General features: G+C 47.6%; 2 protein-coding genes and 2 non-coding genes across 4 annotated transcripts in view; 2 read left to right on the plus strand and 2 right to left on the minus strand.

Annotated features, from left to right (window-relative positions):
• The window catches only part of LOC142579714 (putative peptidyl-tRNA hydrolase 2), a 109,233-nt gene that overhangs the window by 8,069 nt on the left and 79,132 nt on the right, over positions 1-22,032 (plus strand). The window lies entirely within an intron of this gene.
• Positions 5,855-5,936, minus strand: TRNAL-AAG (transfer RNA leucine (anticodon AAG)). Its single transcript has one exon. It is a non-coding gene; the product is annotated as a tRNA-Leu (tRNA).
• Positions 9,872-9,953, minus strand: TRNAL-UAG (transfer RNA leucine (anticodon UAG)). Its single transcript has one exon. It is a non-coding gene; the product is annotated as a tRNA-Leu (tRNA).
• LOC142579713 (sperm-specific sodium:proton exchanger-like) lies at positions 15,160-21,772 on the plus strand. Its single transcript, XM_075690201.1, has 2 exons — positions 15,160-18,423; positions 19,857-21,772. Exons 1-2 carry the CDS (start codon positions 15,301-15,303, stop codon positions 20,208-20,210), a joined length of 3,477 nt encoding a protein of 1,158 aa, XP_075546316.1. The 5' UTR covers positions 15,160-15,300; the 3' UTR covers positions 20,211-21,772.

Here is a 22,032-nt window from a genome sequence, read left to right on the forward strand (position 1 = left end):
AGAAGCCGATGCACTACTGTCGCCAGTGAAGCACATAATGAAATCAAAACTTCGAAAAACAGTGATATTTACTGACTCTCTAATCGTCGTAAAAGCCCTGAAGTCACTCTGTAAACACAAAAACCCTGTACTTATTGAGCTCTACTGCGTTCTGTGTAGAGCATACATATCTAACCAGCATTATCATTATATGCTGGGTACCTGGCCATAGAGGCACTGAGGGAAATGTTCTAGCAGGCCAAATGGCCAGATCAATTACATCGCAAGCTACTCTTACCGCTGCGGTCCCTGCTACTGACCTGAAGCCTCTCTTACGAAGGAAACTGCGGAACCACTGGCAGCGCTTCTGGGATGCGGAAACAAATAATAACCTGCACGTTATAAAGCCACAGTTAGGTTTTTGGCCCTACGTAACAAAATCACGGCGAACAGATATCTCATTCTGTCGACTCAGAATAGGACACATTTTGGACCCATTATTTTCTACTTTCCGGACATGAACCTCCAACCTGTGGTAGATGCGGGGAGAGGCTGACCGTGCTCCACGTCCTACTGGAGTGTCGGGAAGCCGAAGCGGATAGAATGAAACATTTTCCTCTGGCATACCGCTACTGTACCCCACTTCACCCGGCTTTGTTTCTTGGAAAAGAACCGCTTTTTACCGCCAAAGCAGTCCTCGGTTTCTTCAATGATGTTGTCCTACATGTTATTAGTCCCATACATTCGTAGGGCTTCCTCTCTTCAGAGGATGCTGCTGCGATAGTAGTATTGTATAGCACATGTCTCCAGGCCCTTCTGTCTCAAGGTTTCTGGTGAGGCCACAGTACTGAGGCCAATCTTAGCATCTGACATGTTTTGTATAGCATATCATTTTTCGCAATGTACTTTAAGGCTCATAGTACACTTCATTAGTCATCGCCATAATCTTATAACACGTAGAGTTTGTGCAATTTGCAGCGACTATTTTTCAGGCCCCTTTACAGCCACGTCACTTCAACTTCATAGAATCGATCACTTCACTACGAAGTCACTAAAACTGGCATGGCGCTCTTTGGCCATACCTGGCCCTTGCGCCAATAAAAACCACACATTAATTCATTCATTCACATTTATACTTAAACATCGATTCTGTCACAAGCCTTCCATCTTCATAGAGCTAACACAAATACTCACCTTACCTACCCTCCCCTGTAGACGCGACATATCGGATATCTTTTTTTTCTTTCCAAATCAATAAATGGAAAAATCTGCTGCTCGCACTTGCTTCTACCGTGCGCTTTTACATTGCGCAGAAAGGCAATATTCTCATACTGACATCAGACGACGTTTCTTTTGTGGCGCTTTAACATACCCATTTCGCGAGGTTACACGTAGCAAAAGATAAAAGAGAACAAATAAATTCGCAGTCCCGCCCGAAATACGAAGCACCCATTGCGATAGCAAATTAGAATATAGCTGTACGTAGTAAGGATGGTAGTCTTATCGGCCGTATAAACTCGTAAACATTCGTTTACTAACTAAATTAACAATGATAGAATATGTAAACGTGACTCAACTAGGACGTAGAAAGAAACAGACACATAGAGACAGCGAAGAATTTGTGTGTCTGTTTCTTTCTACGTTTTCAATGAGTCACGCTCACACATTCTGTCATCAATTCAAACCAACTAGCCCGCCAACAAGTTTAACTAAATTAATCAGCATGGTGTCAGGTGCGCACAGACATAAACACATCTCGCTCGATGAGCGTGGAAACTCGCCCTCAAAATTATGGAATGTGGAATCGCGGCAGAAGCAAGGGAACTGACCTTCGCGCGAACGAGATGTCTCGCTTCTATGCTTACGAAACGTAGAAAGCACAGCGCATGCGAAGCTACTGGCACTACGCGCTCTCTGCAAACATCGCAGATTGCTTCGGAGGTGAGGCCCGCGCGGGTGGGCACTTTGGCCACGTCGCAGATTGCTTTCAAGACACACGAGCGCCGGCAACGTGTCCCTACGGCGTCTTCCAAAGGCGTCTACTACGGCGTCCACGATTTCATGGCCAACGCCGTAGTAGACGCCGTGGTTGTCTCCACTCTGTGTGGAGCGGCAGGCGAGGAGGACATCGAGACACCCTGGCAGCCGCCAGAGAAGAACGACCCTCCTCTCTCGCCGGACCCCTTTGCGCGCGACCAGAAAGGGCACGCATCCGGGCAGTCGTCTTCGCTCGCGCACACGAGATTTAACCGCGTTCATTAGCTCACCCTCACACGCTTTCACTCATACGGAACATCACGGCACCGCCAACGGCGACGGCAGAAATGCACCTGAAGTGTCTCAGTTGCTATCGCAATAAAATTTGGAGGACGCTTAAGCTTCGCATCTAACAATGGCATGCGATGGCATTCAAAGATCGCTAACTGCTTCTCACGCTTCCTGACAACTGCAACTTATGGAACATTAATGTTTACCGGGAAACGCTGGCGGCTAGCGCTATGCAGCAAGGCGAGCTATATAGTTGAAACGCGGCATGTTGCGTCGCGCCGCGTTGCGGCGGATGCGAGCGCTATCTTGAGGTGTTGCAAGGATCCTGACGCGCAGCTTTATGGCTTTTGAGATTTTGAGCGGTATCGATTTGCCGAATAAAGAAACAAAGCTGCGATTGTTTTCAGTACACGACATCGGATCACTGTATGTCCATGCTTTTAGGCCTTTGAAATATTGGCACACATTTACTTTGTAACACCGGAGCTTCTGCGGAGGTCGTGTGATTTAGCACGTCCGCAATTTGCCGCATAACACCGTCCACGTAAACAGTGCAAGCGCCCTTATATCGACCTTGCAGATCCAACGTACTTGTTCGAACCTATGTGAAGCAGTCAAATACGACGCGTAGAAATTTCTTAACTTGGGGCTCTCGTCGCGCGAGGAGGAAAGGCTGCAAGCGTCCGCATCGTCGAGGCTTTCATCTCCTGGTTGGAGCAAGCCGGCACACCAGTGCTTGAATGCGTTGCAATCATGCGTTGCGAAACTATGTTTTATCTCGTTGTGCGAATTACTTCATGTCATGTCGGTTCTAACAATGACGTCAGGAAATTACTGTTATTGCGTTTGGGTGCAGCAGTAATTACCGTACGCTGAAATGTATGTTGGCTACGGGCAGCTCCGTAATACGCCAACATTTGAAGATATAAGAAGTCAACAAACAAAGACACCAACATAAAGAAAATTACTTGTACTTACCAATTGAAATAAGGAAATTATAAATTAATGCAATTATGAAAAAGGAACTTGCCGCAGGTGGGGAACGATTCCACGTCTTCTCATTACGAGTGCGATGACAGACCAATTGAGCTACGCGGCGCCGTTTCCCCATCCGCTTTCTTGGGTATGTACGTTTTTACTGCTAGAACTAAGGTTGGGAGTGGTAGGTAGCGCCACCACTCACAAACATTGGCGGTGGATGTGGAACATCCTTTCTGTCGCAGGCGTCACGAGTACGTCACGAGTACGGCTGGAAGTCTCATACGCCGAGCCGTGGCACATTATGTGGACACCGCCTCCGCCCCGAGAGCTGGGTGTCGGATCTGCCGTATCGGGAAGCTACAACAGAAACGCAGCAGCAACGGGAATCTCAATAGGCGTGGGGCGATCGTCTGACCACGTTCAGAGACCTCCTCCAACACAATACGGACTCGAAAGACGCACATTCCCGCCACCACACGATAAATTAAACAGGAACGAGGCCGTAAACTTACGCTTACTGCAAACACACACCTGCCCTAGCCTGGCCGTCTTACACCACTTTTACCCAGAATTATGCCTAACTGATGCGTGTAAAGCTTGTGGACAGAGAGAGACGCTGCTACACATGCTCTGAGAATGTGCCGGCAACAACGGTACTGAAACCACCGCCGTTCACGACGAGTGCATAACCGCGGCGTTACCAGCGCAAAGGAAGCCTCGAGCTCGCTCCTTCCCGACGCCGCCCCTGCTGCGATGGCCGCCGGGGACCTTCTCCGTCGGCGTCAACACCGCTGCGAACCGGCTCTTAAAAGTTCGGAGCCGGGAGACCAGCTCTGGGACGTCCGGCAAGCTGAAGATGCCGCCCGAGTCCAAGGATTTCGAGCCGCCGCCTGAGGCCATCACAACCAAAACTGCCGGACCATTCTTTTTAATAAAGTGTATTTTCTCCTTTAAGAAACCGCTGTTTTATGCATTGAAGAGCAAAAGTAACGGGAACACCATTTCATTTCGACGAACACATTGAAAATGAATGTCTCGCAAATGGTGCTGTCCAGAGAATTCATTCCAAGTAAATACGCCGGTCCAAATTCAGCGGCTATAGTTCGTAGATGGAAATATGTGGCTTAATGTAATTATTTAAAGAGTGAATTAGCGTAATTACGTGTAATAATTAAATTGAACATTTTGATTTCTCGTAGAAGTAAAGGCTGCCTCATGTAGGAATTTAGATCAAGGGTTAGAATCTTGCTATCTGCCATAGGCAATCTTTAAAAATTTCATACAGCTAAGAAAAAGCCCTGTATAATTTCATTCCAACAGTACGTCATGCGGGGCAACCAAGGTAAACAAAAGAAAAACAGCTTTGACTGACAAAACAATATTTTAAAACTTCATTTCGCACATTGTTCTGTTGCAACGAAATTGTCCATTATCGTTCGCAGCATATCTCGCCTTACTTTGTCCTGTCTATCGCGCTTCACCGCACTCAAATGTGCACCACATTCTGTCACAAAATTTTCTACACTTCTGAATAGTATTTCAAAACTTCAGGTTTGTTAATTTTGCTTCAATAGGCTGATTGTTAGCCCTATAGATAAATCAAAATTTGCAGTTTTTTTCTTTCTCTTTTTCTTTTTTCTTCATCAGTTTCGCGCCGGAACCCCTTCGTACGCCCGTATACGTCAGCATGACGTCACGCATTTCCAAGTATGTCGCCTTGTTCTGGTTGTTGTGGCGCAGTATGTGTTCCCGAAACGTTGTTAGCATCGCAGAAGCGTAATTTGTTAATACGGTGAAACCTACTTTTTTTTTCCTTTTAGTGAACCGTTTAACGATTAGGCTTTCTGCTCACTGAATGTTGATTCGTTAAGCGGGAGCCTTTGCATTCGCATTGGCCCACTAGGTTGCACAACACTGCGTATTATCCTACTGCTTTCATCTGCGTTTGCGTAAATAAAGAATATCTATTCGAACCGGTATACTTTGTTGACAAATGTGTGCAGCAAGTCAATAAGACATAATCATCGGGACAATAAGAGGCTGTTATAGAGTACTGAGTGGATGTGTGAGTGCGTGCATGAAGATCGGTCTCAACTCGCTAAATGTCGCACGTGCGCAAATTGTAATGTGAAATCCTATCATGTCTGCTGGTGCGATGAGATTAGGAAAGTTGAAGCCGGCATAGGATGTGTGAGTGGTAATTGAAAGTAACACGGGAGAAGGCTGTCCGATAGGCTGGCATAAAAGTAGGGGGTGTTGGTGGGGGTGATGATCATTATCATTACGATGCAGTCCTTGCGAGCGCCTCGTTTCTCTTAGCATTATACTATATATTTCCAAGTCACAAATAGGGTGTATTATATGTTATAGTTTTGTTTCACGAGGGTAGAGAAAACTCAGTGGCCATTTTAACTAACTAAAATTGGCTCCTCTCCAGACCGCATTCTCACTGAGAACAACAGCAGATAGCTGTAGTAGTAAGTTAACATGGAGTAATAAACTAAAATGTGAATCAAGTAAACAGTAATGCGTGCTAGCCTTAGTGTCTTAAAACAACCGTATGGGAGATAAAGCAAAAAGTAAGCTACCGAACGTTTACATGACTAAAAGCGAGGTCAAAAATTACTGGCAGCGGTGGGATTCGAACCCACGCCCCCGAAGAGACTGGTGCCTTAAACCAGCGCCTTAGACCGCTCGGCCACGCTACCGACGACTACTGCCGCGCTGCGAATTACACCGGCCTTCGCTAATGCGGGCTCGATATGCGACCTACTTTCTTGGCAGCTGCATGCCCTGCCTCCTCTTTATTGCGTCTAAGCAGTAAGCACAAAAAACGCATAAACAGGTGTCGCCGTCACACAAAACACGACACGTATTACTTTGTCAACGACCATTTGCACAATGCGCACCGAAATGGCAGCCACATTCGCGAAGAACACTGGCATTGTATGTTCGAATAATAGATTGATTTTCGCTCTTAAAATAGTCGCTGCCAATGGGCATGTTGTAGCGTTTCCTTTCTCTCTCCTTTCTCGTTTTGCTTTCGTCCTTCTTTCTTCCTGTTTTCTTGTTTTTTATCATTTTTCTGTTTTTTTTTCGGTTCCTTCATTTTTCCTTAGCTCATATTTGTCCTTCTGCCTTTTTCATTTACATTTCTTCTTTGGTTTCCCACTTCCCCCTTTTTGTCGTTATTCCTTTTTTTTTTCATTCTCTGCTATTTGTGTCGCATCAGCGCAATATGAGACACGAAGAAGAATGTGATAATGATCACGAAGGTGATGGCAAAACTTGCGTTTGTTCCCGTAATCACGATCAGTAATTTATTATTGTTGTTAACACTACTATAAATAGTACTAGTTAGTAGGAGCAGTAATAGCAGTAGCGGCATTCAGTTCCATTTGATCCAGTGTGTGGACCGTAATCTTGAAACAGGATAAATATTATCACATTTTCACAAGAATAACAGCATGCGCTGGGTTACTCTCGTCATTCTCAGTGGTGGCTTAGCGCCTATGGCGTTGCGTTACTAAGCCTCAGGCCGCGGTATCAATTCCCACCCACGGGGGCCACATTTCGATGGGGGCGAAATGCAAGAACGCCCGTCTCCCGTGCATTGGGGGCACGTTAAAGATCCCCAGGTGGTCCAAATTAATCCCCATTCCCACACTAAGTCGTGCCTCATAGTCAAATCGTGGTTTTGGAACGCAAAACCCCAGAATTCGATCATTCATGCATTTACACTGATCAACTGCTCGAAAGAACGACAGTGACAATCACTAACTATTGAATTTAATATTAAACGAAAGTGCATATAAAATACCTGGCAGAGCGCGCCACCTTGTGGCACCTCGTCCAAGTGTCGGTCCCCGTCAAAATCTCTCGGACGAGTGAACACACTGAAAACGCGCTTGTTATCTGGCCGGCTGCGGCAGACCGCTGGCGAGCGACACTTTGTTATCTCCTGTTGACCTCTGTCAGATAAGATACGTATGACATGCCCTGTATAGTGAGCATGGAAGAGTTCTGTGGGTCAGATAGGTGCTTCCACCCACCTTAAGGTTGCCAGAACTTACAGAATAAGAAAAAAAAGCTTCATTTTGAGCTTGATGCTTTAACACATTGTCGCGCGTGGATGTTCTACTTGATTTTTTTTTTTTTTTTGCCGGTGACCAATTTCACCGGAATATCGTTCCCATCAAGTTTTCGCTCAGTGCAACACGTGCCTAGATTATCTGAAATTTTTCGTACGTTGTAGCCGATTCAGTGGTAAGATTCAGTCTGGTCAGATTGAGCGCAAGTCGCGAATATATTTTTGCATTCAGTGATTATTCGGGATGCTACGATGAAGCACTTATAAAACGCGGACACACCCTCGCCACTATCATTGTGGTTTGAGCACATTGTTTGAGTGTTGCCTGCCTATACGGGCTCGCCGTCACGGTAATTTCACCGCCACTACAACGTGACAGTAATTTCGAAACAAGAAACAGAATGCAGTCGTCTGCCCGTAACTATAGCACTGAACCACAAAGCAAACCCGTGCAGTTACCGCGGAAACAATGTTTCGTCATTGAAGAAAAGCCTGTCCTGGTCGGCCGGACATTTTTCTTACGCGAGGAAGCCTTTCTTCTGTTGAATTATGGCATTATATTAAAGCATTATACCTGTATGCCCCAAGAGGCAAGAAAAGCCGGCGTTGTTGTCCACAACGGATGGTGCCAAAAATCAGTGTGACGTCGTCAGCGTCTTGTATGACGTCAGTAGTAATACAGAAGATAGTAAATGGTATCACAACGCTAATAAGTAGTAGTTATGGGCAATTTATATATATTAAGGTGAATTAGTGAATTAAGGGGAATTAGGGTGATGTAAATTAGATTAAAATTAGAACAAGTTAGACTAAGGTGACTTAAGGTGGAGTAAAGTGAATGAAGGTAGGTTTAAACGGAATAAAGTGTAATAAGGTATAATCAAATGCACTAGGGTGGATTAAGCAGGGCTCAAATCAGTACAAGGTAGATTTAAGTGGATAATGGTTCGTACAAATTACAGCAAGGTGAGTTAAGGTAGAGTTGTGAAGGACACGTGAAAATGTATGGCATTACGTATCACGTACGTAACCAAGTAATTCGAGAAGTCATAATGTTCTCGCTTTCAAATCACGTGAGGATGCAGAGCTGACTCAATATTTTTTTTTTCTTCTTCAGCAATGAAGCTTCCTTTCTGATGTATCCTTACGGGTGTGCTTTGTATATAGTCCTTCCTTTTTCGGGTAAATGACAATTCTTAAGGCATGTTCAAATAAAAAAAGAATTCGAAACAAATTACATAAGACTATTAGGCTGAAAAGACGACGAAAAAATGAACTTTCAATAAGGAATCGCATACCGAATATTTTTTTCATTTCTAAGCAAATATAAATGGAAACCTTTGGGGAATTTATTTTATAAGAAAGGCTGGCTTATATTATTTGGTACATGCACATACCAGGTGTGTCAGCGAACACATTAAAAATTTTTTAAAGCTTTCCTGTGGCAAATAGCACAATTCTGTTTCATGAGCTGTTCTACTCGAAGACGCGGGCATTACTTGCACAAAAAAATGAAATGCATAATCGACTAATTAACAAAGACTGCTGAATAATTTTTAGCTAATTACCTCATGGCCCATATTGCAATTCACAAAGTCTAACCGTGGAGTCCGCAAGGGTGACACCTTCTCAAGATGACATCAGTTTCGAGATATTAATTCCCGAACATTGCGGAGAAATGCATCGGAGTTCCGGTTACTTTCTTAACAAAACATCGTTTTATGCATTGGAGTCCATGCATTGGGTTATGCATTGGAGTTCCGGTTACTTTCTTAACAAAACGTCGTTTTATAGTTTCAAGCGCAAGAGTGCGTTTTCTGCGCCGGACAAGATTGCTAAGCGGTGCTCCCGAACTTGCGGTGATAGCAAGTGAAAATGCCAAATCAGGCATGGAATCGCCCACATCCCACGTACCACCGCTGTGGCGTATGCTTTCCCTTTCTCATGTGGGAAGACTCACATTGGGCAGGCAGGGCAATGTGTCAACGAGCGAGTTAGGGGACATGAGCAAAATGGGAATAATAATGGACACAAAGGGACATATCTTGTTGCCCATCTTAATTCTTACCGCATTTGTAAAATGCGATCTGATGAGACGTCTATTCTTCGCAGAAGCATGAATGAACACGCGCGACTGGTCTTGGAGGCTTTCCACATAAAGAAAAAAAGCAGACGACTGTATCAGTGATACGTCCTTCCCTTTGTAGTCAGCCGAATAAAGTTTTTTGTGCGCACGTCTTCGGTAACTGGCTCTGCTGTGGCATGCTTATTTATATGGCTTGTGTTGCGTGGGCACGCGTGGTTAACAATGCATATATACGTTGTAAGAAGAATAAAGCAATCAGTCAGCGCCAGTGTTTGTCTCATCTCTTCTTTGTGGGTTGCCCTGTGCGTTTGCGCAGAATCTTTATACCTTAAAACAAAACCTAAAGAATGAGCTCCAGAAGGGTGAACCAGCTGGTTATTCCATAAATAATTCCGAAGCCGTATCAGTGTCACGCGCGGCGCCGCAAGCCACAATAAAACACGATTTGAACGACTTCAAAAAGTTTATGGCAGCGGTGGGATTCGAACCCACGCCCCCGAAGAGACTGGTGCCTAAAACCAGCGCCTTAGACCGCTCGGCCACGCTACCGACGTCGGAAAGACGCACAATTTTGCGGTATGCCTCGGACGGCGCTTCGCGGAAAGGGGTGGGGGGTAAACTCTCCTGAAGTAAATAGGCGCGGGGTTTGGTCCTGATTAGATGCTCATTGCAGGCAAATAAAGGCGCCCGAGTGCCCCACGATGTCATCATCTCCTATCTATCCGAATTCCTCGTTTCCTGTACTCTTGCAGTTGTGGCCTAAACTTACCGGGAATGAAAAGACGCCATGTTTGAACGTTCCTGTTGACGTTATCCAGGGTATGTGGGAGTATGTTCGGGGCAAATAAATAACAACAAAAAAAGAAAGGGTGCAGACGATGAGAACAAACTGTCTTTCTTCAAGAACGCTTCCTGCCCCGACAAAATGATAACCCCGTGCTAACAATGCGACTGCTTGGAGATTGGTGGATACGTACGGAGAAGCACCTCGTTCGGTATGGAGCGCACTGCATGTCGAGCGTGCAGAAAGTGACCAGTAAAAAATTAGTTTCTTGTTCCGCCAACGTGAACGACGGTAAAGGAGTCGTCCTTGCACTTGCCGAAGACAGCTGCCCGTGAATGACACTGTAATTGTAACGCGGTATTTGCATAAAGTCGTCACATCGCCTACTTCAGGCTCGCCGCCGTGTTTTCCGCCCCGCTTGGCGACATTCCGCTCACCTTCGTATCGCAACCGGTTTCCAGCGGAACCTGTCGCGAATCCCGAAGCATGACCTCCACCAGTGTCGCAACGTCAGAAACAGGAGTCGTAGAGCGCTATAAGGAGGCACAGCGGCGGGTCGCCTTTTTAATACCGAGCGCAACTGCGACTTCTTCACTGTACCTTGACAAAAACGCTCATGCTTACTCGCGTTGTTCTCTTCTTCATCGGAGTACTGGCGCAGCATTATATATATATATATATATATATATATATATATATATATATATATATATATATAGTGAGAGTCTGGCATGATGCGGTACTTGAACAGGAACATGTAGGTTGGGGACGCGCGTACGAATAAAACGATTCTTTATTTCCTATACGTTTCGCCTGGGGTCCGGTCTTCTTCGGGGAATACATGAAACGGTAAGGCGTTGTGCTTAAATACGTACATGGCATAAGGGATCCCCATATGCGCTTATCCGTTGTGAAGACACATTGTTGCTGTAAAGTGTTTAATCCGGTGACGAATTAGCAGTACACGTCTTAAAGGTGGTAAGAAAGAAAGAAAGAAAGAAAGAAAGAAAGAAAGAAAGAAAGAAAGAAAGAAAGAAAGAAAGAAAGAAAGAAAGAAAGAAAGAAAGAAAGAAAGAAAGGAAAATGCGCCAAAGGGTGGTCGTTTGAACAAGTTCCTAGAGCAACAAATCTAACAAAGCAATACATACAACTGAAACAGGGTCTACAAAAAAGTTGACACGTGGCTAAAAAAAATAAAAGGAAATAAAAAAGAGCAAGAAGAAACAAATAAAAAAGAAAAATATAGAGAAACAACTGTGACATGGGACAGATTGTTGCTGTAAGGTGCTTAGACCCGTGAAGAGTCATCAGTACACATGTCAAACGTGGCAAAAGGGCGCCACGGGACGCTTGCAACAACAGGTTCGTGGAGCGACAGATGTAATAAAGGCAGGGTTTACAAAGCAGTTTAGCAAAAAAAGGTGCGTACGCAAGTTTCAACAAAAATGGGACAACCATAATTCGTGGACATCACTCGTCCCAGGTTATAGAATAGAATGACACATCAGCAACCAGAAAATCGTTTGCGGAGAAGCGTGCGCATGGTGTGTCGAGATTGCGAACAGTTATTCTGGAGACGTAGCATAAACGATGCGATGATAAACGAGCTGGTTAGTCTGAGGACAATGAGAATACGGTTCTCTATTCCGCGTACAAAGAGGTTAATGTACCGGGGTTTTTCTTAATCCCAGACGCCACGGTACCAGATTTGTTGATTTGAAATGATCCGCGAACCTCCCTTTCGAGGTGTGATTTGAAACCAGATTCACGCATGGTGGTGGTTAGCTTGTCAAAATCGTGGCCCGGGATAGTGACATGTTTGGTTATCGGAAGATAAGGAAGGCTCACGGCACGTGATCTATGATTGATAAAACGCAATCTAAAGGCGGTTTTCGTTTGTTCAATGTACTGTAACTTTCACGTTGATCATTCTAGCATATAGATAACATTGGTCGTGTGAGAATTGGAGGCTGATAAATAAGCTTGAGAACACGTTAAGGACCGTGCAAGGAGCGATGAAACAAATGATGCTAGGCATAACGTTAAGAGACAGAAAGAGAGCGGTTTGGATCAGAGAACAAACGTGTTTAGCCGCTATTCTAATTGACATTAACAGAAAGAAATGGAGCTGGGCAGGTCATGTAATGTGCAGGTTAGAGAACCGTTTGACCACTAGGGTTACAGAATGGGTACCAAGAGAAGGGAAGCGCAGTCGAGGACACCAGAAGACTAGGTGGGGTGGTGAAATGAGGAAATTCGCGGGCGCTAGTTGAAATAGGCTGGCGCAGGGCAGGGCTAATTGGAGATCGCAGAGAGAGGCCTTCGTCCTGCAGTGGACATAAATGATGATGATGATGATGATTATGATGATTATGATTATGATTATGATGATGATTGTGGTGGTGGTGGTGGTGGTGGTGGTGGTGGTGGTGGTGGTGGTGGTGATCGTGTCGCAGTCCAAGTTACCCCTTGACGTGGTGCTCATAACACTCCGCAAAGTCGCCGTGTGAGCGCAAACCTTACTGTGACTTGTTGCAAGCATGACAGCATGTATGTAAATAGGCCTTGTTATTCTATAAGACGTTAGTATGTCGTGTAAATTTTTTGATCGTCGGTAAACTGCGCGTGGCGGCTCCGGAAACACGTCTCTGAAATGATTACTCTGCATCGGTATGTTATGATGTTATTTTTCAAGGATGACATTAACGTTTGGAATCGATGCAGAGTGGGTTAAAACTAAATTAGTATGCCTTAGTATGCTCAACCCGCTTATCCAGTCTAAGAAGTGCACTGTGGTCTCCTGCATCGGCTCGCCTAATCGCGTCATTCGCAATTAGAAGCGGATGCTTCTTCATCATCAGAGCATCGCGGAGCCTGTCACAGTTGTTAATAAGTCGGAGTGTTGAGAACACAGCCTCTTGAAACGAAGTGCCTGACTATAGGGTATGTTGGTATTGCAGTATTTAACACGGCTGCATTGAAAATGAAGGTACCGGTGAACGTCAGTATATAGGTTTCTTATAAAGTTAGGTAGTTAGTTTGTTTTGGCACAGGGATACTGTGACGTCCAGAAAAAAAAAGCAGATAAGAGTGAGTATGATCGCAAAAGCAAAATGGATGTATGAACCTTATAAAAGTCCGCAATAAAAACCAGAAGTTCCACCTTCCCGTGGTGCCAGATGAGACAGATGTCATCAGTATAGCGTTTATAGGTGTACGGTTTTAGTTCACGTGTTGAAAGAAATTCATTTTCTAGCTGTCCCATACATATATTAGCATAATTGGCACCTATTCTGGTCTTCACTGAAGTGCCGCTCACTTGTAAAAAGTGTACGGCGTCAAATTCAAGAGTGTTAAGATGCAAGTTGAGTTTTTGCAATGTGAGTTTTAGCAAGATGGGGGGGGGGGGGGGGGGGGGCTAAAGTAAAGCTATCAACAGATTTCTCAAAAGGTGAGTCATTGTAAGCGTTAATGACTGACTGGGTGCCGCTGTCGTGGAGAATTTTAGTACAAAGAATGCAACAGTGTGACCATCAACGAGTCGTCGGGTATGTTAAGATTAATGATATCGGCTAAGAGGGGGGAGGTGTCTTTTAGATAAAAAAAAGAAAGTAGAAGGGACCCCATTAATCAGGCTGTCGACATAGCTTGAAGGTGGCTCGGTGACAGTTCCAACGCCTAACACAATAGGGCGACCGGGTTCATTAGTCTTGTGTATTTTGGGTAGTAAAAAAAACTTTTCTGGGACCGGACTGAGGAGGATTACGAGTGCATTGCTTTGAAGGCGAGTTTACCCTCTCTTATAAGATCACTGAAGGTCGTAGAGACAATTCATTTAAAATTGTCAGTCGGATTGTTATCGAGCTACTTTTAGAATGTTCCATCAGTTATATGCCATTGAGCCTCTTTAGACACGATGTTTTTTTTTTCATCTGCACCAACTTTTTTTAAATTAGAAAAGTACGAATCACGGTAACGTTACGTTTACCATTCGAGTGTACGGATTGGCACTCTCTAGATAAAGAGCAATTACTGCAATTACGTGCGTAATTAGCGAAGTTACGGTAATCAACTTTCTAATTACCAACAGTAGGTGGCTACAGCAAGTGAGTACTTTGGGGCCCGTCCTGGACACTACCTATCCGAACGATTAAATTTTGAATCGCAGATATCATGTGGGAGCTACGCGAACGATTAGTTCCCCTTGGCAGGCTCCTTGAAACCGAAACTGGCTGGAAAAAGAGCGTCGGGGTCGTCGATGTCGCCGCCCCCTCCCTCCCCTTTCCCGCCTTTCGTCACGACTCCGAGGTCACCGCCGGTGCGGCCCCTCGAGCAGCTTACGTTATCTCCTTGCTGTGTGCGGCGTTGGCCTAGCGCTTTAATGCCGGCGCGCCGCCAAATTTACTTCGTCATTCGGTTGGGCCCCTGAAACGGCATTTCGTCAATGCGAGAACAGTCCAACTCTCACCATTCCGAGGATATAAAAGGAGTGGAATTATAAGGGAACTCCACTCTCCGGAATGGTGTGGAAATGGCATGAACTGGCCGCCACTCTGTTCGACACCCCGTATTTGTAGTGAATCGCGCTCGCTTCTCGAATCTCCCACTTGTTCTCGATGAGTGCGTGAAGGAAAAATATGCCTCCTCGCACCGATGTTAGCCTTTACTTTCGTATTCTTAAAGGCATAGCAGTAGCTCCATATTTTTCGTGTCTATTTATAAATTATATGCCGTCCTTCAAATTTTTTTCTTCAACTGCGAATACACAAACAAACTTTTGGATAAAATCCCATTTTTTCTAGCTTTTCTGGCTACTAAGCGTCATCTTGCGTCCATAATTATAACGAAATTATTATTTTAATTTGACGAACCTAGTAATCGTTAAGTGCTCCAAAATGTTCTCTCCCGTCGACGCGACACCATAGTGCACCTAAAGGTGGCCCTTTTAGTTCGACCAACAGCCACCTCACAGGATGCGCGTGGCACAATCGGTAGAGAACGAAGTAGTGTCACGGGGCTCACGGGCCACGCGAACATCGCGTGAGGGCGTTCTTCGCAACCGAGCCGGTGGCCTCAGTGCACTTCATCCGAGCGACGAACGCAACCGCGGAGATGAATTCCCTGATCGGCCAGGAAGGCGACGTCGAGTTCAACCTGCACGACAGGCAGGTCAGCATGATCATCGTCCTCCTGGTGGCCGTAGTGGCCGGCGTGTGCCGCGCGCTGCGACGCTTCGTCAACATCCCCGTCGTCGCCGTGGTCGTGGCGCTAGGCTTCGGCGCGGGCCGCCTCGTCGGCGGCTACAACCTCAAGGAGAAAGTGCTTCCGGTCACCGACCTGCACATCCGGGAGCTGCTGTTCCTCTACCTTCCCGTGCTCGCGTTCACCGGCTCCATCAACCTGCGCGGCCACCTGTTCAGGCAGTGCTTCTGGCAGTGCGTGCTGCTCGGCTTCGGGGGCCTGCTGTTCAGCACCCTGCTCTTCATGCTGTACATGTCGGGCACGCGGGACGCCGAGAAGCAGCACCTGGCCGAGACGGTGCTCATCAGCCTGCTCACGTGCTGCCCCGAGCTCATGTTCGTGTCGGACATGAACGCGCTCTCGTCGGCCCGCTCGCACATCCTCGAGACCATCATCATGGGCGAGCCGCTGGTCGGAGCCACCGTGCTCTGGATGGCCTACCGGTTCAGCACGCTGCCCGAGAAGCTGACTATTTATGCCTTCCTGAAAACGGTCGCGTGCACGCTGTTCGTCGGGCCACTGGTTGGCAAGTTAATCGGTCATGCGCTCGCGATGGCCATGGTATCGCTGGCGCAGGACCTGCCCGTCTCATTCGTGGTGAGCGCAATCAGCGTGATCGCGACGTGGGCCTTCGCCGAGCAGTTCATGCACGGCGCTGGTATCAGCACAATCCTCTCGATGGGGATCGCCACCAGCTCTCACTCGGCGGCCACTGTGTACAACCCTGTCGCGCTCAAGAAGTTCTGGATGCTCATGAGGTACGGCTACAACGTCGTCGTCATTTTCCTGTCGGCTTATCGGATCGGCCGAGACACGCGGGAGTACCTTAGCTGGCACGAGATAATGAGCCCGGTCAACGCGTACGTTGCGAAGATCGGCGTCCGATTCGTGACCATCATCGTGCTGTATCCGCTGCTGGTATCCGTGGGTTATAGCCTCAGTTGGCAGCAATGCTTGATTGTGGCCTGGGCGAACTTCAAGGGTGCCATAATGATCGGCATGGACTTGACAAGGGCTTTCCCGACCGTCAACCTCGAGTACGCTCTTAAGGAACAGTTCATTCGCCTGGGCACGCTATTTCTTGTGCAAGTCCTCAACACCACTACGCTTCCTAAACTCATGTCGATGCTGGGGCTCCTGGCGCTATCGGACGTGGAAAGGGCCAATATGAACATGGTTATAGTTGCGCTTCGCAACACTGCAAATTCGTCGACTAGCTTTCAGCGGCGCGACAAAAAGTTCTCTGGTGCCGACTGGAAGTGGGTTCAGATGCACACGTGCATCGACAACCCGTACATCGGAGCCGATGAAGAAGAACATGCCGAACAGACAGAGACTTACATGCCCGCTCGCGTTTACAGGAATGCTGCTGCAAGAAAGGCCAGCTGCTCCATCCTAAGGCTCCAGAAAGTCTGCTGCAACAAACAATATGAAGACGGCATGATTCACAGCAAAACGAGGGGCAAAATACTGGCCGCCCTGCAGTATCCCATGGAAAAGGAAATCTACCTGGATTACAGCATGATGAAGCCATTCGTGACCGTCCCCGACTGGATCTACGGGCTCAAGGACTTGGTGCAGCGATTCGCCGGTAACGAGGCCATCGAGAAGCGCCAATATCGATCGATACGTTCCAGCCGCTCGCGCACAGACGACGACGATGAGGAAAAGGAGCAGGTCAGCTTGCTCTCTGCCATGCTCAAAGAAGGCTGGTACCACGCCATAATTGGGTTCGTTGCTCTGGGTTTCGTCTTGCTCCTCAGTGGCCTGGCTCTGTTCCTGCTCAAAAAGCGTGCGGACCCATCACAACACGAGCTGCTCCTGTCGATCATCACCTCTGTGCAGGGCGCCTACGTGCTGCTCTACTCGATTGAGATGGTGCTTCTAGTGTACACCGTTGGCATGCTGCACGTGGGCAAGGATATATGGAAGCAGCTTGACGTTATCATGTATTTTCTGGTAGTCACGGAGTTCGTGCTCATCAGTATGGCATCCGTGACCAGCGGCGGCAAGCCTGACACCGCTTACACCAGCTTCCTGCAGATAAGCTTCATCACCCTTATCTCATGCCGGATCGTGAAAACGCTGCAGAAGCGCGTCGTGCTCTTCCTGTGGATATGGGACCTGCTGGATGGGCTGCTGAACCGCAAGCTGTTCTACGCGTACGACCTGAGCTGGGCCTACATCACGGCAGAGGACGAGGCCATGAACAAGGTGTCCCGTTTCGTCACCACGCCGCAGTTGGCAGCCGCCATACGCGAGAACAGCGGCTACAACAAGCTGGAGACGCTCAAGAACGTCGTGGACATTCAGCAGCGCTACCCCAACATCGAAGTGGCGACCAAGACGCGCCAGGCGGCGCGCAGAATCCTCAACAAGGCGCTCGATGGCCTCAGAGAGCTGCACGAAGGGGGCCTGTTGGACGACAAGCAGTTCGGCCTGCTCTTCTCCAACCTCTCCTGGATGATCCAGCGCGCCGACGGCATGCCCACCAACGTGGCCGTGGGCAACGCGGCGTTCAACACGATGCTGAGCGTGCCGTGGCTCACGCGCGATGTCGTGCCGCGGCTGCTCAATTCCTTCTACCAGTACCTGAAAGAAGGCGAGCTGCTTGTCGAAAAGAACAACATGCACGACTGCGTGTTCATCATCTGCTCGGGGATCGTCCGGGTGAGCGGCTGCAATGAGGAGCCTTGGGCGAACCCCGTTCAGCTCGCCAACTCGGACTCTACGCATTTCTACTTCTGCGAGGGCTCCTTCCAGGACTACCTCGTAGCACCCGACGCGCTCGGGCTGCTGGGCTTCTTGACGTCCAGGCCGTCGGTGTGCCAGTGCGTGTGCGAGACGGACGTCGAGATGTGCTGCATCCCCATGGAGGAGATGACGTCGCTGGTCGAGCAGCACCCGGAGGCGCCGAACCTGGTGTACCGCATGTGGTTCAGTGTCGCCATCCGCATCGGTCTCGCCGTGCTCGTCAACCAGAAGCGGTACCAGGTGAGCGTGTAGCGGCGGTCGATTTCAATTTTGATGTCGTGTCTATTCATGGGGCAACACAGGACGTTCTTCGGACGTATTTTTGCCACGGGCCGTCGGCGGAACTGTTTCACGCTACAGAAGGTTGACATTGTAGTGTAGTAGCCGATGCTGTAAAAACCTGCATATGTGGAACCCAGTGCAGCGCATACTACAGCTTGGACTTTGCGGGCCAAAACAGGTAAAGGCGGCGCCGACACATCGAAAGTATGTCCGGATACGCATCATGTTGTTTACATGTTTTACCAAAGTTTAATTATCTTGTGCAGTTTTGAAATTCCATAAAGCAAGCAGGGAAGAAGGGGCAAAACAAATTATTGCCTTTTCCGCATCTTCTGACTGTCTTTCTGTTAAATTGTTTCACTCTATCTTTCACGGGTTTCTTTTGACACCAAGCGAAATATTTCAGTAAAGAAACTTTATAAAAATATGAGGATCTCTTCTACCCTGCGAAAGTGGTTGACCAGCGTAGCTGCTGTAGTGGTATAAATTGTTGGTATAGAGTTTTGTTGGTACGTAACTGTATATATAATTATGTGTATGTCATTTATAAATGCCAAATACAAAGAAATATCAGGCGCGCACTACGTTACGCACTAGGTCATACATACACAAAGCTGCCACCGAAGGGCTTTACGAGGCCCCTCTAAAGACGCAAGTGTTGTCGACGCAGCTGTGACGAAGCGCCGTTTAGACACAGGAGCCTCGCAGCGAGCGACGATATGCGTTGACCGGGGCGCATTTCTAAAGAGGGTTCGGAACAAAACACGCTTGTGTGCAATTTCCGATTGAGCATACTTGCTAGTTCATTATCTGAATGAAACTTGTAAGCACTGTCTCGCTCCCGTAGAAGCCCATGCGTTGACAGCAGACGGGAATTCCATAATATTTACAACTTCGCTGTGAACTACGTAATTATGAAAAGTAAATGAAACTCGGCGTAATGTTAGACTCGTCTTAGCGGCTAATTGTCATTTAATATGTTTCGGGATAGTTTCGATGAAACAAGAGTTAAAGCCGTTTTGTGTAACCATATTCCCTCCATAGATACGTAACGTTTATGACTTCACTGTGAACTAGCTAATTACGTCAAGTAATGAAACTCGGCGTAATGATAGAATCGTCTTAGCGGCCAATCTCACTATATTTTTTCCAAGATACCCGCATTAGGTTGAGAGCTACAGAACATTCACGAGAACGTTGGCTTTCCCTCAAGGCGTTTTCCGTTCGCCGCCGCGATTTTTCCGGAGGGTAGCCGTAGACAGCTTCGCACAAAAATAGAAACGGACGCCTTCTATGCCTGACAACCATGTTCAAATAAATTTAAGCGATGGCAAAAACACTCTAACGAGGAAATCCCGCGGCACACGCGTTCACGCTTTCACCACTCGCAGGAGTGGACGCACGACAAGCTGAAGCGCTTCCTGGAGAACGGCATTATGCCCAACTTGTATTACGCCATCGACTTCTCGCTCGACGAGGCCGTGCTGGACGTGATACTGGTCCAGGGCGTGGTCCAGTGCTCCAAGACGCAGGAGCTCTACACCGGCCCCTCGTACATCCCCAACGCGGTGCGCGAGATGACCCTGCCGGGGATCCCCGCCGATCGGGCGCGACCCATAATGCTGATCACCACGATGATGCGCTACCACCTGCCGAGCGACCTCGACTGGTTCCACCAGCCGCTCACGCACTACGACTACAAGAAGCAGCGCGCCGTCTCCATGGCCGTCGTCAGAACCAGCTAGCCGTTCGTCGCACGGCCGAGAAGACGCGCCACCGGCGGTGGTCGGACCTTTCGCCATCCCGCCGCCGACACCGCCGTCTGTCGGTGGTGGAAGTGCCTTTGACAACGGTCGCACAGGCTGCTTCGAACTGTACAGTTTAATTTCAGTGTTTGGTTCTTTGTGCATTATCGCTTTATTGACAATCGAGCGTCGTTTGACCTGTTGCATTCGTAGCGTTTTGCCATAATTGTTTTGTAGTAATTTGCGCGATCATCCGTCACCTTGTACAGAATGTCCCATCGAAGCACACTCGTCATTGTAAGGCTTGTTGTAGACGCGACCAGCCATGAATGGACTCCACAACGTGCTTTAGGTGTACCCCCGGACACCTAATTACTGACTTGACGGCGCGGTTGCGAGGACATTGCGTTCGAAGCGCGGCGCATCGTTTCCCACGCAGACCTATAGTTAGTCCGCGCTGCGCGTATTTTCACGCCGTTCTTCGAGGATTCCACTTGCATCGGCCGGTGAGAGGGCGCACCGCATATTGTGCCGTGAACCTTGGTGTGAGAGGACTCGATGAACACGCGAGCAGCGCCCAACTCGTGTCGGAAGCTGGGCGTAGACCAGCTGTGCTTCGTGGTGGGGCTGTCTCGAAGCAGGCCGCAGAATACGCACCGACGCGCCCGTATGACCGAATGGTTGAAATAAAGTTCTCGGAATGTTTTAGTGGAAAAAATCTGAAGCCCGTGATTCATAGTAACACACGGCGAACATGTGCGTACTACGCAAGGCATCGCAATGAAACGTCGTGTGTTCGTGATGATTATATCTTCGCGCATCTGCGACTCGTGTGTGCGTTTTAGCACGCCCTCCTCACCTCGTGCGAGCCTGAATACACGCCTCTCGAATTGTAACCGCTGTGCAGGGGATCTTTCAGTGCAGCCCACGCGCTAACTCTGAAAACTAACGGCAAACGCAGAGCGGGGACAGGAGCAAAACACATTAACACACAGACATGGCGCTAACTTCCATTTGCTGCATTGTGACGCGCGTGAAACCACTGGTGCAGCATCTCAAACACACCGCTCGATGTTCATGTATTCGCAGGAAATTAGCATTAACGCGGAAAATCCCATTCTGACAGCCCTCATTACAGAACAACATGTATAGTTGTCGTCGATATGCAGTGAAATTGCCTTACTCCATCAAGATAACGGATGTACTTGTTAAAGACAGTGCAGTCGCCAAAATATACTGACTCTACTCTATCAAAGTTGGCGAAAGACGGGAGGTGAAGTCTTGTAGAACTTGAACGTATCAGTTAAAACCGCAACCAATCCAGTGACCATCAGCGAAATTTTCGGTGCCATAGGATTATGTGAGCAAAGACAACTGTTGTACCTCTACGCAATGGGAAGGTTTCAGGTTTGCTTAATCATGCATGAACAGCCGACCGACTGAATTTCCAAAGCAATTGCACGCCTATATTTAACCACTGAACTTTTTCGACATTTAGCGTTACGGTACCTTAGCCTCACGCGTCGCATGCGTGACTTGCGTTACTCAAGCTTGCAAAAATGAAAAAAAAATAAAAGATCCTAGTGCGTTGTTTCTTGCCCCGAGCATCAGCATGAGGCCATGCGCCAGGATTTATACTTCGATGTTCTCTCATATGGAATTAATGAGATGATGTGACCTCTGGCTTGCATTGCTCTACCTCTTTCTACACATAAAAAGTGCTACAGTAATAACATGTTTGGGCTCGTATACAAAGAAGTGGCAAGCCCAAAAGTGTCCTAAGCACTGTGTTAATCAGCACCCGCATAAATGCGCCCATGCA

This window comes from Dermacentor variabilis, chromosome 4, assembly GCF_050947875.1.
Source record: "Dermacentor variabilis isolate Ectoservices chromosome 4, ASM5094787v1, whole genome shotgun sequence".
Lineage (NCBI taxonomy): Eukaryota > Metazoa > Arthropoda > Arachnida > Ixodida > Ixodidae > Dermacentor > Dermacentor variabilis.